Source organism: Peromyscus californicus, unplaced genomic scaffold, assembly GCF_007827085.1.
Source record: "Peromyscus californicus insignis strain IS unplaced genomic scaffold, ASM782708v3 Scaffold_21__1_contigs__length_65335640, whole genome shotgun sequence".
In the NCBI taxonomy this organism is placed as follows: domain Eukaryota; kingdom Metazoa; phylum Chordata; class Mammalia; order Rodentia; family Cricetidae; genus Peromyscus; species Peromyscus californicus.
This window is the reverse complement of record NW_026294514.1, coordinates 57552121-57567446: the sequence shown is the minus strand read 5'-3', so window position 1 is coordinate 57567446 and position 15326 is coordinate 57552121. Positions and strand designations below refer to the sequence as shown.

The 15326-nt window shown below is 48.1% G+C and overlaps 1 protein-coding gene across 6 annotated transcripts in view; it reads left to right on the top strand.

Annotated features, from left to right (window-relative positions):
* Window positions 1-10020, top strand: part of Ube2f (ubiquitin conjugating enzyme E2 F (putative)) — a 49551-nt gene extending 39531 nt beyond the window's left edge. For all 6 annotated transcript variants that reach the window (XM_052750418.1, XM_052750416.1, XM_052750417.1 and 3 more), the window contains 3 exons: window positions 941-973; window positions 2382-2444; window positions 6283-10020. In XM_052750418.1, coding sequence (XP_052606378.1) covers window positions 941-973; window positions 2382-2444; window positions 6283-6333 — 147 coding nt within the window. In that variant the 3' untranslated portion in view covers window positions 6334-10020. The remainder of the gene's footprint in view (window positions 1-940; window positions 974-2381; window positions 2445-6282) is intronic.
* The last annotated feature ends 5306 nt before the right edge of the window (window positions 10021-15326 follow it).

The window sequence follows — 15326 nt, the reverse complement described above, 5'->3', positions numbered from 1 at the left end:
ATTTGACCCTGATCCCATGTCAGAGTGTGTAGACTTAATACAGTTATACCCTGTTCCTCCTAAACTGTTGCCTGACACATGGACCACCCAGCCTTTCCCCATGTCCTGTCCTTAGGATTGTCCCATTACCCAGAAAGAGGTCTCCTCCAGCCCTCCTCAGGACATCTGTTCCTTCTGCAAGTCTCTGGGATGGCTGCCATTTCCTCTGCAGCATCTCTACTGCTTGGGGCAGTAGCCTGCTGTCAGCTCAGATGTCTAGCCCCTTTTTTCAGGCTTAATGCTTATCTTCACCTCCAGTGCCAGTCACTAGCCAACTCATACCAGAAGGTCAGATGTGCCAAAACCGATAGGTGGGAGAAAGCAGGGAATAGTAAATATAAAAAAAAAAAAATTATTGCTAGCAGATACTATGGGAATCAATATCTGAGAATCAGCTTAAAAGAACAAGACTTTGGAGTTGAAGAATCAGGTAGAGAAGGAGTCTGTGATCGCCATGGTTCCCATCTGAAGATCAGGTCTGTGAACACAGATAAACAGTGTTTTTTAGTGCTATTGTAGTGGGAATTAGTGATCTTAGAAGTGCAAGTCTCCCCTAATTCTTGAAGTAACTAGAGAAGATTAAGAAGATGTAGTGGAGTTATTTATCACCGAACCCCAAGAGGCAGCAATGTTACAAAGCAGCAGGCTTTGTTTTGAAGGGAATTCCAGAAGTCCAGTCTGTGTAACAGGAGATGGGGCATGGCTGCACACGTGGCCCATGGCTCATGGTCCCTGCATCTGTCTTAACATGGAAGGCAGGTTCAAAGGTGGTCAGAGGTTAGACTTGAAGAAAGGGTTCCTGTTTTCTGTCTTGGGAAAAGCGCTATGGTGCATATTTCTTGGTTACATATTTAAAAGACTTAGTGGATAGGAGCCTGAGAATTGTTCTTTCTTCTTTCAGGATGTTGTTTGGGGATTAAACTCTTTATTTACTGTAAGTATATTATTAGTCACTCGTCCCTTTTCTTGGTTTTCTGGCTGCTGGTTTGAAACACTAGCTTAAAAAGCACAGGGTCTTAGAAGCTATCCTCCTTTCCATTTGATGACCAGATTTTGCACTGTGACTGACGCAGGAACTTAGGGGGCCTTAGGGTGACATATTTGGAGATTTTCTGCCTTCTAAAGCATATTTGCTCTCCTCCTGTCATCTGTGGCATAGCATGCTTGATTTTAATCATCAACAAAAGGAAAAACAGTAGAACTTCCACTAACGTGTGAGGCCCTGCCCAGGGTTGTGGTGTTTCTGGGCAGCACACACCTACAGGGAAGCCAGCATTTGCAGACATTTCAGGTTCTCCTTGTCTCTCTCTGAAAACACCCAAAGGTCAGACCTGGATTCCACCACTCGGATGTTTTTTCCACTGTGCTCAATCATTTTGATGTGGGCCTTGGCTTCTTCGGTGACATAATGGGATTCAACACCCTCTTTTGGCCTCTGTGGACACCAGACACACATGCAGTGCACAGACACAGATACAGGCAAACACCCGAACACATAAAGATAAATAAATCCTTTTAAGGCAGTGAAAAAACCCCACTGCTAGGGAGATTTTTAATTAGGCCAAGGCTCTGGGGTTACAAACACTTCATGTGGGGTACATGTGGGGAATAGGTATGTCTAGAGGTCAGGGGTCAATCTCAGGTGTTACTTCTTAGGAGCCTTCCACCTTGCTTTTTTCAGATAGTTTCTCTGGGACCTGGAACTCAATAATTAGGCTAAGAAAGAACCTGCATGTGTGTGTTCACACACAAAGAATAGACCTTTCTGTTTGAAGAACCTCATTGTAAGAATGATTGTTCAAGGCTAGAGAGGTGATTCATCGGTTAAAAACACTGGCTGCTCTTCCAGAAGACCCAGGTTCTTTTTCTAGCACCCTCACAGCAGCTCACAACTTTCTATAACTAGTTCCAGGGAATCCAGTGCCTTCCTCTGGCCTCCACAAGTACACACACACACACACACACACTTCACCTTCATACATGCAGGCAAAACACTCATACACATAAAATTTAAAAAAAAAAAAGGTCTTTTAAAGAGAACAGTGGTCCTTTACCAGTTATTAGATAACATCAAATTAATGGGATTGGTATCTTCTCCAGTTTCCCCAGAGTGGGGATAGTCGTATGTAGGCATACCCTTGACTTTTACTCAGCTGTCGTTCACTAGTTTGAAAAGCACCCCCTGCTCAACACTCTGTAGTGAGGGACTGGGAGTGCTTGGAACGCTCTCTAGGCTGCTGTGCCAGTCACTGACTCCCTGAGGCTCTTTGTAGACTGAAGGGTTGCTACAGTGGGAAAGCAGATTCTTCACCACCCTCATTTTGAGTTGTTCTCTTTTTCAGGATCTTTTGAATTTTGATGATCCACTGAATATTGAGGCTGCAGAACATCATTTACGAGACAAGGTGAGCTGGCAAACGGGCTGCTTCTAGGTAGACACATAAGGTCAAAAGAGTCTCAGCTGGGTAAGTGAGAACTTAAGTGGCGGATGTGGGGCAGCCACTTAAAGCAGTTTATTTATGTCACAGTAAATGTGCGGATTGCTCATAGTGAAAGTGGCTTCTATTACAGGTAAAATTGTAATAAATATCAGTATGAGTAATAGGACAGGCTCTCTACGTCATTAGCAGTGAGGTAGGGCTGGGGTATAACTTTGTGGTAGAGCACTTGCAAAACAAAACAACAAAACCCTACCACAATGGTGAGGGATGCAGAAGGAAAGATGGGTCACATCAGGCCACTTGCCTCTTTCCACACGCTTTGCTGAGATCTTGTGTGTTTGCCTTTACCCAAAATAATGGACTCTTGTCAATTACACTTAATCTTCATTATTTTTTTTTTTCTCTGATCAGATCATAAACTCCTTCCTGGGCTCTTTTTCCCCACAGGATGTTTCCCTGCTGTAAGCAGCAAGTCAGTAAACACATCCTTAAATATGCTGGTATTTGGTTCAGTCCTGTAGCCAGATGGCTGGATGGATCAAAGATGCTGTGTGTGCTTAATTTGGATAGTGGGCTGGTTGTTTATCTTTGAGGCTCAACAGGGCACAAGTCCACGCCTGTATAGGTTGGTGTGCTTCACTGCACACTGCCTGGGAAGGCCGCTGCTGCCCTCAGCTTTCTAAGCGTCTTGGTAGATCACGGGTGGCAGTGTGCTTGCTTTGGACCTCTGAATAGTTTGCTTTTCTTTTTGAGCTGTTCTCAGAGATTATATTTTCAATTCTCTTTCTGTTGTGCCTGCTGAGGGCCTGGCTCTGTGGCTAGTTGTTTGCGTGTGTAAAGACTGAGCTTTGTTTTGTACATCAGACACTGTTTGTCTTAACTCCTTCAGATGGGTGTGAGGTGCTTCTCATAAAAAAGCCTATTAATCAAATACCCGGGCCCCTAAGAAGGAAGGAGCCTGCATATGTGTACCAAGCTGATAGAGTTGCCATCACCGCATAGTGGGTCAATGTATGGGTTCATGAATGGGAGCATCGAAACCTCAGGGAAGACAAGGGACAGAGCACTGTTAGGGAAAGGTTCCTGGAATGACTGCACAAAGGATTCCTACAGAGGACCAGAAACAGTCCTGTGTATCCTGAGCAGGAATGTACAGAAGCTTCTAGTGTGACCTGGGCTGAGGTAGCTTGAGTTGTCCATCCTCAAGCAGCCTCTTAAGGCTCACCCTGTTTTTAATTTATTTAATTGCTTGAGGTAGGGTCTTGCTATGTAGCCCTGGCTGGCCCAGAACTCTCTGTAGACCAAGCTGCCCTCACACTCACAGATCCACTGCCTCTGCCTCCTGAGTGCTGGGACTAAAGGCATGCACCGCCATACCTGACTGAATTCATTTTGCAGTGCTAGGGGCTGAATCTGTGCATTCTAGCCAAACAAAACATTCCTAAACCCCCATCTCCTTTTATTTGAAATGAGGTCTTGCCAGGATGGCCTTAAGTCCTGAGCTGAAAATATCCACATGCCTCCACTTCCAAACTAGTTGAGACCATAGACACATGTTGCCATGCCTGGCTAGGAAGGCTCTCTGATCCTTTGATGACCAGTGTGGCTGTTTATTGTGTATCCTCACTTTATTACCGCCTCCAACTAGTTATACCTACTTTGTCAGTGGGGCTACAGTCTCAGGCTCCAGCATCCATGGTCTTCATTCTAAAGTCTTGTGTTCTTACAAATGAAAGAGGAAGTTAGAGGCAGCAGGAACTACAGTAGGAAGCCTCCTGTGGGCCTGGCACTGGATTTGCCCCAAAGTGAACAGAACAGAAGGGGCCAAGAGTTAAGGACGGGCGTGGTTAGGATGAACTCCGTTTCACATTCTAAGCCTCTGTGATGATTCCTGGTGAGCTCCAATATTGCTCAGCTCTGGAAAACTAGAAGTGATCTTGAAGACATTTTGGAGTTTCTGCACGACCCTTCCCAAATCTTGAGTGAACGGCCAGTATGGGAACTTCTGCACAGCACAGATGTGGAGAGGCGGCAGCAGTCACCTAGAGTCAGATCACCACTTGACTGGAACTAAGTCCCTGACCTTCTCATAGTGTTCCAACTGAGAACATACCTGGCCTTGAAAGAGTCACTTTGCCAGTCCAGATGTAGCAGGGGGGCGTGACACAGCTGGTCAGCGTGGGCCCATTGCGGAGAGGCAGTTGTAGGTAGGCACGCTTTGAAGAGAGCTCAGCAGCCCCTCAGCATGTGCCAAGCCTTTGCCCTTATCCTGCTCAGTGCTGTGGGGAACAAGCAGGGGAACCCTCCGTGCTCAGGACAAAGCTTATAGCTGTGCAGTGGGGACAGCAGTGGCCTAGAGCTGAGTTGTTAGAGGAAGCTGACAGGGAGCTTCGGGGCCGTGGGATTTGACTCCGAACCTTGAGAGAACAGACTAGGGAAAACCTGTGGCAGTGGCCCAGATGTCAGAAGGCTTACCCACGCAGACTGACCTGAGTGAGTGAGTCATTGGGTCTTTGCTGTGTTTTGTCATCTGAGGAGCCCCAGGGGCCATTGTTTCTTGACATAAGAGAATGGTAAGCTCTGTGGCCCACTTGCCTTTCCTCCAGGTATGGTGGGTGTAGGGAGGGTGGGACTGTGAAGGTAAGCACATTTTAGTGGACAGCAAGGCCCTGGGAAGTTACTCTGGGAAGATGGATCTAGAAGCAAAGGTCTGTCAAAGAGTGGGTCCCCTCCTCCCCCATGGTCCATTGGTTACTGGGCCATGGGGGCAAAGGAGGCAGAAGTGGCCAGCAGAGAGAGCCTTGTCCAGCCTGTGAGTATGACAGAGATAGACCTCTGGGAGGTGACTTCAGTGAATCAGCGCACCTGTAGTCCAGAGTGTAGGGCACATATAGGATTGGAGATAGTAGCCGGGAGTCCCCTAATTTGCATTAAACAGCATGCTCCTATCAGAAGCATGGTCCTAGTGTGATGCTCCTAGCACAAGGTCTAATTGACCTATGAGCAGGGAACTGCATCCGTCCGGGGGTCACACTAGAGATAAGTCAGGCATCTGGGCCTAGAGATAGTCTCCAGATAAGGTCAGGTAGAGAACAGGGCACCTTCTGCCAGTAGGAAGTAGTTGTCCATGGTGCCAGCTCAGAGAGCTGCCAGACCACGTTAGACTACAACCTCTGACCACCAGCAGGGCCTCCCAGCAAAAGAGTAGCTGTATAGCTCATACTACTGCAGAAGAGTGTTGGCATTGGGACTGCGAACATGCTTTCCCAGACCTGATGGTCCTGTTGGCATTGGGACCACGAACATGTTTTCCCAGACCTGATGGTCCTGTTGGCATTGGGACCATGAACATGCTTTCCCAGACCTGATGGTCCTGTTGGCATTGGGACCACGAACATGCTTTCCCAGACCTGATGGTCCTGTTGGCATTGGGACCACGAACATGTTTTCCCAGACCTGATGGTCCTGTTGGCATTGGGACCATGAACATGCTTTCCCAGACCTGATGGTCCTGTTGGCATTGGGACCACGAACATGCTTTCCCAGACCTGATGGTCCTGTTGGCACAGCTGAGGGTGTGGGGTGAGTTGCTCTCAGGATTTCCTCTCACCTGGCCTCTGCTGTGCCCCTCCCCGCCACACCCTCCCCTGCACAGTTTGCACTAGGATCATGGAGAGCTGGCATCATTGGAGACATGAGGCCAGGCTTCTCCACAGGGTCCTTCACTTTGGGGAGATTTGCCGTGTTCCCGAAGTGTCCCTTAGCTCTCTTACTGTTCTCTGCTGTAACCTCTCCCCCACAGGAGGATTTTCGGGACAAAGTGGATGAATACATCAAACGCTATGCCAGATGATAAGAGGAGAGATTACAGGTCTGAGGACTCTGTCACAGTTGTCTCTGATGTGAAACAGCTCGAGGTAGCCCACCTCCCCATCCTCATACTCCCTGTCAGCCCCTTGGGATTGTCCCAGTCTTGCGACCATGTTGTCCTGAAGAAGACCATCCTCCTGACTACACAATACAGCAAGAAAGTGTGTCTGGGCCTCGAGAGCGTTGTCTGCTTCCCTTAACATGTTTACTGAAACTCTACTGTCTAGGCTGTGGGATTCCTCCGAAGTTGTAATGAACTTACCACTGAGGATAGCGCTTGCTTCCCTTCCCCCAACAAAATCGGTGTCCTGCACAAGTGATGTAATGACACGTTCGGTGTGACTGGCAGATTGGCAATAAGAAACCCGCTATAAACTGTGATTGGATGCACATTCTCTTAGCTTCTTCCACGAATGTTGGCCCTGCCTAGATGTGAAGCTTCCCAGAATGCATAGTCATTCACTGTAGATCTTACTGAAATGCGTATTTTATTTAATGTAAGTATATTTTGGAACAGATTTGTAATTTGTACAATTTGATGCTTTAATTATTTTTTCTATTCTCATTTAGTTTGTATTTTCATTGTATAGAGCAGACACAAAGATACTGGGTCAAGCAACTCTTGAAGAGAAATACAGAGAGACCATGAAAGGCACATTACTCAGTTTCTCCAGATGCAGCAGGAATCAGGCTCTTCCTGCTGTCCACATGTGGCAAGGATGTTTTGGAGACTTAGAACCTAGACCTGAATGATCAAAACCAAAGGCAGGAAGGCGTCTCTCACATGCTACCCAGACACAGCAGCCTGGGCTTCCTAAGCAAGGGTGGTGGCTGATTCTGCAGTTGTCATAGCGTGAGCCGGGGCTTCCTTAACCGAGCTCTGTCTTTGCTGTCCAGCAAGAGGAAATGCCTGGGGAATCAGCTCAGTCTCTGGTGCTGCCAAGACTGCACTGTGACTGTCTTCTGACTTACCAGTGGTTCCAAGCCCGAATAGGCTAGGCAGCAGCAGCAGATACCATACTCAGTCAGAGTAGAGCACTTCAGGGTCAGCCCTGTAGAGAGACTGGTGGATTTAGTCTAGCTTTAGACATTTAAACCAGTGCAATCTAATGCAAAATAAATGCATGTCTGGTTTTATTCACTGCCTGCCTAGCATTCACACTTAACGGCCAGTCTTCCTGCTTGTCATCCTCGGGGTTTAGTGTGCTTTGCAAGGTCTTTGCAAGGCTTGCTTCCCACTTGGTAGCAGGAAGTGGACCAGTTAGCCACAAGGGGTGGCATCATCTGGAAGGCCACATACCTGGATGAACAGGGCAGGAAGAATGGGGCCGACAGAGTGAATGGTGGGACCCCAGTGATCCAGGACTTGCCCAGGAGCCTGGAGACTTTATCCTGTGCCGCTGTTAGTGTCACTGGGTACTCGGCAGCCAGGCACTCTTGGTGCCCAGCTGATCAAGGTGCCTGACGGACAGTGCTGGCATCCAAGATAGGACTTCCTCACAAGATGCTTCAGTGGAAGAGCACGTGTGTGCTCAGCGTGGGAGACCAGGCCGCCCGGCTCAAGCTGTGCTGACAATGGTGCTACCTCAGGGCATTACACAGTAGCATTTCATTAGAGGCAGGTCCCTGTGACAGGACCTTTCCTGTCAGACAGCCCATACTGTCTCATTCTGTTAGTGGGACTCCCTTAGAAAGAGTTCTCTCCCCGGCCCACAGACCCTCCGCCTCACCTCTCACAGTGAGCAGTACTGTGCCTGACCTGCCCCACACTGCCAGCTTCTTCATCTCCCCACCCTGGCCATAGTAACATTCTAACTAGTCCTTGTGACCTCAACCAAGCTGGTAAGTTTAGTTCTGCCGAGAAGTGTGATCCCCAAGCTTGTGAAGAGGCTGGGTCAGCCTGCTATGGAAACTGGTAGGAGTGGTCTGGCCTGGGAAAGGGAAGCTCTTGGGCAGCCTGAATACACTGTGGCTGTCAACCTTTGCCTCCTGGGTCTTGGCTCTGCTCTGGAGCCTGCTGCTCAGACTTGGGTGTCACTTGTATGTTCTCACACTGTGGGTGGGCCTCTCAGGACACCCCACCCCAACAGGTCACTTCCTTTTGCAGTCTTTCTAGGAGCTGGAGCAGGGATATCATTAGGCGAGTCCAGGTCTTGGCTGTACACTGCTGTGCTCTTTCTCCCAGTCCTGCTCTTGCCCATTCGTTTGCTCTGCTTTCTGTTTGTTTTGTGTGGTCCAGGCTGACCTTCTGCCTCAGTCTCCTAAGTTCTGGGATGGGATGTCACAACACCCAGCTCATCTTGGTTTTTTACCCACTGTTTAGGGAGTGTGTGAGCAGATCCCAAGGTGCAGGGTCTTCAGTGGTGGGTGTCCTCCTTTTTCACCATATTCAAGCACTGAGAACCTTACAGACACCGTGTAGTTGCTGCTGAACAGTCAGCAAGGTATGCTCTTGCAAGAGCAGTCAATGCTGTAGAGAAGCTCTGTGGACCTTCTTCCCAGGGAGCACCACTGTTGTACCCTGACTCCTTGCTTCTGTAAATGCACTGCCATGAAAGCTCTCAGAGCGACCTAAAGCCACACCTTGTATTTCCTCCCCTGTGAAATCTGATGGGTTATGTTCTGGTTAACCTTTAGTTGAACTCCAAAATCACTGCAGTTCCTGTGGACAGCAGGGTGGGGTTTGTTGGTATTTGTTTAGATTTATTTATGTATTCTAAGTATTATGAGTGCTCTGTCTGCATGGACTCCTGCTTGCCAGAAGAAGGAATCAGATCACATTGTAGATGGTTGTGAGCCACCATGGGTTTGCTGGGAATTGAACGCAGGACCTCTGGAAGAGCGGCCATCTGTGCTCTTAACCCCTGAGCCGTCTCTCCAGCCTGACATCAGGGTTTTTGCTGACAACCCAGCGAATTTTTTTTTCTTTTCTTTTTTTGGTTTTGCGAGACAGGGTTTTCCTGTGTAATTTTGGTGCCTGTCCTGGAATTCGCTTTGTAGACCAGGCTGCTCTCAAACTCACAGAGATCCGCCTGGCTCTGCCTCCCGAATGCTGGGATTAAAGGTGTGCACCACCGCCGCCGGCCCAGCAGAATTTTTTATTGTAGAAATACCACTAATGGGCTGGCAAGACAGTTCAGTGGTAAAGGTGCTTGTGCACATGCCTGGTGACCTTAGTTTCATCCTCGGAACCCATGTAAAAGTTCACTCCACAGAGTTGTCCTCTGATCTCCACCTGTGTTATGGCGCATGCTCACACACATTAAGAAAGTTACGGTTTAAAACAATAGAAGGCTATAAGCCAGCAGCCGCAGTCTCTAGTAGGCACTTCCTCATTGTCTGTCTCGAGGTGACTGCCCCTTCACCTACTTACACATATCCCATTTAGAGATCCAGATTGCCACAGTTCCACTGTTCTAAATGTGCTTAGTGTGGTAACATGGCTAGGAATACTTTTACCAAAGACGACTTTGCCAAGGAGAGCCTGTGACCCCCTCCTCCCATGCCCTGTATCAAACACTGGGCAGCACAGGGGCTCATGCAGGAGGCCACACTGCCTGTCTGTGCTTCTTGAAAGAATTACGGTTTGAAAGCACGTGGTGGAGGCCTCTGTTAAGAATATGTTTGTACATGTTGAGTGGCATAAAGACTTGAATCCTCTCAAATCTCAGCTTTGGACTCATTGCTCTCATTTTCAAATTTCCTGAGCTAGAGTTTTTACAAAAACTCCCCTAGGTTTTTAGCTTGTCGAGACCATTGGGAACAGCAGTGCCTGCCCTGTGGGTGCTGCAAGACTGTTGTGAACAGGGCCTCTTACAGCCTCAGACTTGCCAGGCAGGTACCTGTACAGAAAGAGAGGAGGTGAGGTGCCTTGATCTTCAGGATTGGGCCTGACGGCAGGTCTCTTGATGCTGCACCGCTGAGCAGTGGGCTCCAGCAGGTCCAGGCTTGGCCGTGTGCTGCTGCAGTTTCCACTGGGTTTTTTTTTTTTTTTTTTAAATTCCTAGAAGCTTGTCCTAGGATGCTATTTATTTATTTATTATGTACACAGAAGAGGGCGCCAGATCTCATTACAGATGGTTGTGAGCCACCATGTGGTTACTGGGAATTGAACTCAGGACCTCTGGAAGAGCAGTTGGTGCTCTTAACCTCTGAGCCATCTCTCCAGCCCTCCACTGGGTTTTTAATCCCTCTTTCCATCTTGGTTGCGCTCCTAGCCACTCCTCACATGCAGCTCATGATGTTGGCAGATGTGGTATCAAGTCAGCCATTTGTGTTCGCAAACATTTCTCTTTAGAGAGAAAACCCCAGTTCTAATAAACCCATGCCCTTTCTTCCCAAACTATGGGAATTGAGGGTCCATGTTGGGCAGAACTGTGGTGAAAAGCCTTGTTCCCTTTCCAGAAACTTTGCCTCACACTAGCCATGTTCCAGGAAGGACTGGTAAGGCGTTCTAGATGGACCAGGAACATAGGCCAAGGTCCAATAATTCCATGGGTTCCATTGCCCTCAGTGTGGGCATGCCAGACTGGTTATGGTGATGTGTTGGTAGACTGAAAGAACAAGCCTGATGCCCAGGCCATGGCAAAACATTGGGTACAGGAACAGTCTTCCCACATTCTTTTCACCTCCTGTAGGAAAGGTTCTAAAACACTTTTGGCTACCCCAAAGCTTCCACTGGCCTTCAAAATAAGACCCCTATACCTGGCATGCAGAGTCCATTGTAATTGGGCTTCTGTCCACTGTGCCAGCCTTACAGGGAACAGCCACTGAGGACCCTGGCCTCCAAATGGAACCTTCGTGTCCTGAGATGACACCTCCTCTATTAGTCAAGTCTCCGCTTTCCTCTTGGGGCTCTGTTCAGATTCAATTCACATGTTCTTAAGTGCTCTTGCTGCTCTCACATGCCACGAAGTTAGACACTTGTGAGGACCTCCATCTTTCCAGGCATCAGGGTGGGAATGCCACTTGACGTTGTGTGTGTTCCTGTCTCTCTAGGAGCAGGGGAGCCCCTGGAGCCTCCAGATCTTTGCCTTTTGCAATCACTTGGGCAGGTTATATTGGCTCTTCACTTTTGAGCAAAGTAGAGAATATGGAGTGTCTGCCAGAGGCGGTTGCCCCAGGAACTGTCCAGAAGCTGGGTTCCCTGGCTAGCCAGGCAGTGACTGAGAGGATAGGCCACCAAACCAGGGAGCTAGTCTGGTCTGTGCAGTTTGCTTGGCCTGAGTGAGGAGTCTAGGAACAGAACAACAGGAAATCTCATCCCAGAGGCTCAGAGTTACCCATCAGTGTGACTAGAAGTCAAGTGTAGGACTGAAAACATTTAAACCCCCAGCAAATAACGTTGATTCAGACCACAAATGTCCGGGTAAACTAGGCTAAAGTGAAAGAGTGGAGGAAGCAAGCCATAATGATGCCCACATGGGAAGGGTGGGGTCAGTGACGTGGAGACAAATCAGGCCCTCAGGATGAAGGTTGCAGAGAAGACAGGATGCCAGCTCAGTAGCTGGAGAAACCAACTGGATGGACCGCTTGGCCAAGCCAAGCGTATACCTGGCCATGACACACAAATTGCCAGCCAGTGTGACAGTACCCCAAAGTGAGACTCAACAGGTCCTGACTCATGGCAACCATAGCTTCTCTGCTTGCAGGGGAACTGAGTCTTAGGTTGTGGGACTCAGAGCAGAGCCCACACTGGACAGACTAGAGGACAAGCCCAGCCCACCCAGAGGGCCATTTGGCCTAAGCCGTTTCCATCTCATCTGTCCCTGAGATCACCGAAGCTGGGAAAGAACTAGCCGGGAAGAGCAGAGACTATGCCCCTGGAGCTCACACAGGCCCAGGAAAAGGCCATGTTTTCATGAGCTCGTGGAGTAGAAAAGCCTTGCCATTGAGCACACTGAGCAGAAGTTAGTGGCCACTAACTTACTCAGCAATGGGGAAGTGAATCTAAAGGAATGTTGACAAGATGGCTGAGCAGATGAAGGCACATGCCAAGCCTGATGACCTCTTGGGAGGAGGGTATCATCTGGCTGGCAAGCGTGCCATGGTACACATGCAAGCAAGTGCTCCAACAGCGTAATTTAAAAAAACTAACATCTACACCATGCCACAACAAGCCACCAAGCCTGCCGGCGTCACAAGGCACCAGGCTGGCTGCAAAACTGTCCTGTAAAAGAAATTTACTACTATGCCAGGTGTTGGTGGCACACGTCTTTAATCCCAGCACTCGGGAGGCAGAGCCAGCCAGATCTCTGTGAGTTCAAGGCCAGCCTGGTCTACAGAGCGAGATCCAGGACAGGCACCAAAACTACACAGAGAAACCCTGTCTCAAAAAAAAAAAAGAAATTTACTACTATCTTAAACAGCAGTCTCAAACAAACTCAGGCACTGCTGGAGAGGGATGGAGAGGAGCCCTCCAGAGTGACTTCCCAGCCAGGCATAGCACTTGCTTCCCATCATGCAGACCTAAAGTTCCTCTCCTGGAAGAGACAAAGCAGGCAGCCAGCCTGAGACTGGCCAGAGCCAACTCCAGCACTACCACGGCACCTGTGTGCTGAGCTGAAACCCAAGTTTAAGATCCCAGTCTCCTAAGACAACATATGTCCAAAAACCTCAAAAGCCATCTGTAATAGTTAAGGTTTTTATTACTGTGAAGAGATACCATGACCATGGCAACTTTTATAAAGAAAACATTTAATTGAGGTGGCTTGCTTACAGTTTCAGAGGTTCAGTCCATTATCACGACAGGGGACATTATGCCATGCAGGCAGACATGCTGGAGTAGCTGAGAGTCCTACATTTTGCAGGTAACAGGAAGTCACCTGACAAACTGCGGTATCCTGAGCATAGGAAACCTAAAGCCCGCCCCCACAGTGACACATTTCCTCCAACAAGGCCATACCTACTCCAACAAAGCCACACTTCCTAATAGTGCCACTCCCTATGAGCTTATGGGGGCCAGCTACTTCCAAACTGCCACATTCCATTCCCTGGCTCCCATAAGCTTGTAACAATATCATAGAGCCTGAGAGAAAATGGGCATTGCCTATAGGGGACACCAACTTGAGTGACAGCTGGTCTCTTCAGAAACCATACAGGCCAGAAGGAAGATGCATGATATTAAATGCTCAAAGGAACGCATAGCAAAGTGTATATTCAGCAAAACCTTGTTTCTAGAAACAAAGTGCAAAGCCAGCTTGATTCTTCAGATATAAAACAAAGAATTACTAACTTATTTGTAAAGGTTGACTAGAACCTTCAATACAGGTGCAGTGGGGCACGCCTTTCATCCCAGCACTCAGGAGACAGGCAGGTGGATCTCTACAAGTCTAAGACTAGCCAGGGCTACATAATGAGACTCAAGAATTAAGTAAGACCAAAGTTCTTGAAAAACAGGGAGTCTTTAGAAGTCATAGATGGTGGTTAAGTAGAAATTACCCATTTGGTACCCAAGCATAGAGATACTGAAAGTCAGGTGGGTGGGGGAACAGGAGGAGTAGGAGAAGACAAATGTGAATACTTGAGAATTAAAAAAGGGAGGAAGGGGCTGGGGATGCAGCACTCAACCTAGGATGTGTGAGGCCCTGGGATTCATCTCTAGGACTCCCACCTTCTGTGCCCCCCCCCCAAAGGCAAAGGAAACGAAATTTAGAAAAGATTTCTTTACTCCATCAAAAATGGTAAAATGTTGGTGCTAGGGAAATAGAGAGAGCTGGCTCAGCAGCTAAGAACATGAACTGCTCTTCTGGAAGACCCAAGTTCAGTTCCTAGCACTTGTGGGTGACTCACAAACACCTGTAACTCCAGCTTCAGGGGATGCAAAGCCCTTCTCTGGAATACATCGACAACTGTACTCATGTATCCACACCTATGCACAATACACATAATTAAAGAAATAAATGTTTTTAATGTTGGTACTAGCAGACTTCATTCACATGTGTGTATTATAATACCCATAGCAGCCACATAAGAAGATTCACTAAGGGGTTGGGGATTTAGATCAGTGGTAGAGTGCTTGCCTAGCAAGGCCCTGGGTTCAGTCCTCAGCTGGGGGCGGGGGGGGGGGGGGGGGAGATACACTAAGTGACAGCCAGAATAGATGTGACTACAACTACAGTTGCTTGCTACCACGTCCAGCTAAGTAGGCATTTTAGCAGATAAGGAGATGCCAATAAGCACCTGAAAGAATGCTCAACATTATTCATGGGCAAAGACTTTCTGAGACCACTCTCCATGAACGTAACAAAACTGGCAAAAGAAAAGAAAAGGCAAAGGCTTTGGCAAACCTGAAGATTTCACAGACCTCAGTGAGAACAGAGGTGTGGCATCTCTAATTTAGACCAGTTGAAACACTACAATATCATTAGAATCATGCAGCTCACTTTTACAGCCACCAGAGAGGGCAGAACGTGTGAATGCTCTTTGAAGCTTTCCTTCCCAAAGGAATGTGCCATTCCTTAACAATTCTGGTCATTCCCTTGATGAGTACATGTGCAAGGCTCTTGTTGGTTTGAATCGGTTCAGTAAGGACAGTGATGCTTTCCCTGTGTTACAAGACACATGACTGGCCAATATACAAAGCACCAAGCTGTCATGTACACTACAAATAAGTGAAATAATAACTTCCATAGCAATGTTAAAGAGTAGAACAGAGTAGTGGTCAATTTGATGAACACTAGGGCTTTCTTGGTACGTGCATTGCTAGCAGCACAAAAATAATCAACAGATGCACAAGTCTTGTGTCCTGAGGACTACAAAGCATTGCTGAAAGACAGCTCTAAATAAGTGGAAAGCCATCCTGTGTCCATGGCTCTGGGAGTGGAGAGGTAATCCCCCCATTAGCCATCCTAACTGCTCTGTCCCACCTCCTCAGCCTTTGTGGGGTGCACTTACCTCACCCACACTCTCCTGTAAGATCAGCGAGACAGGGAGAGCCACAGATCCAGTTCAAGCTCATCCTTGTAGGCAAGCACA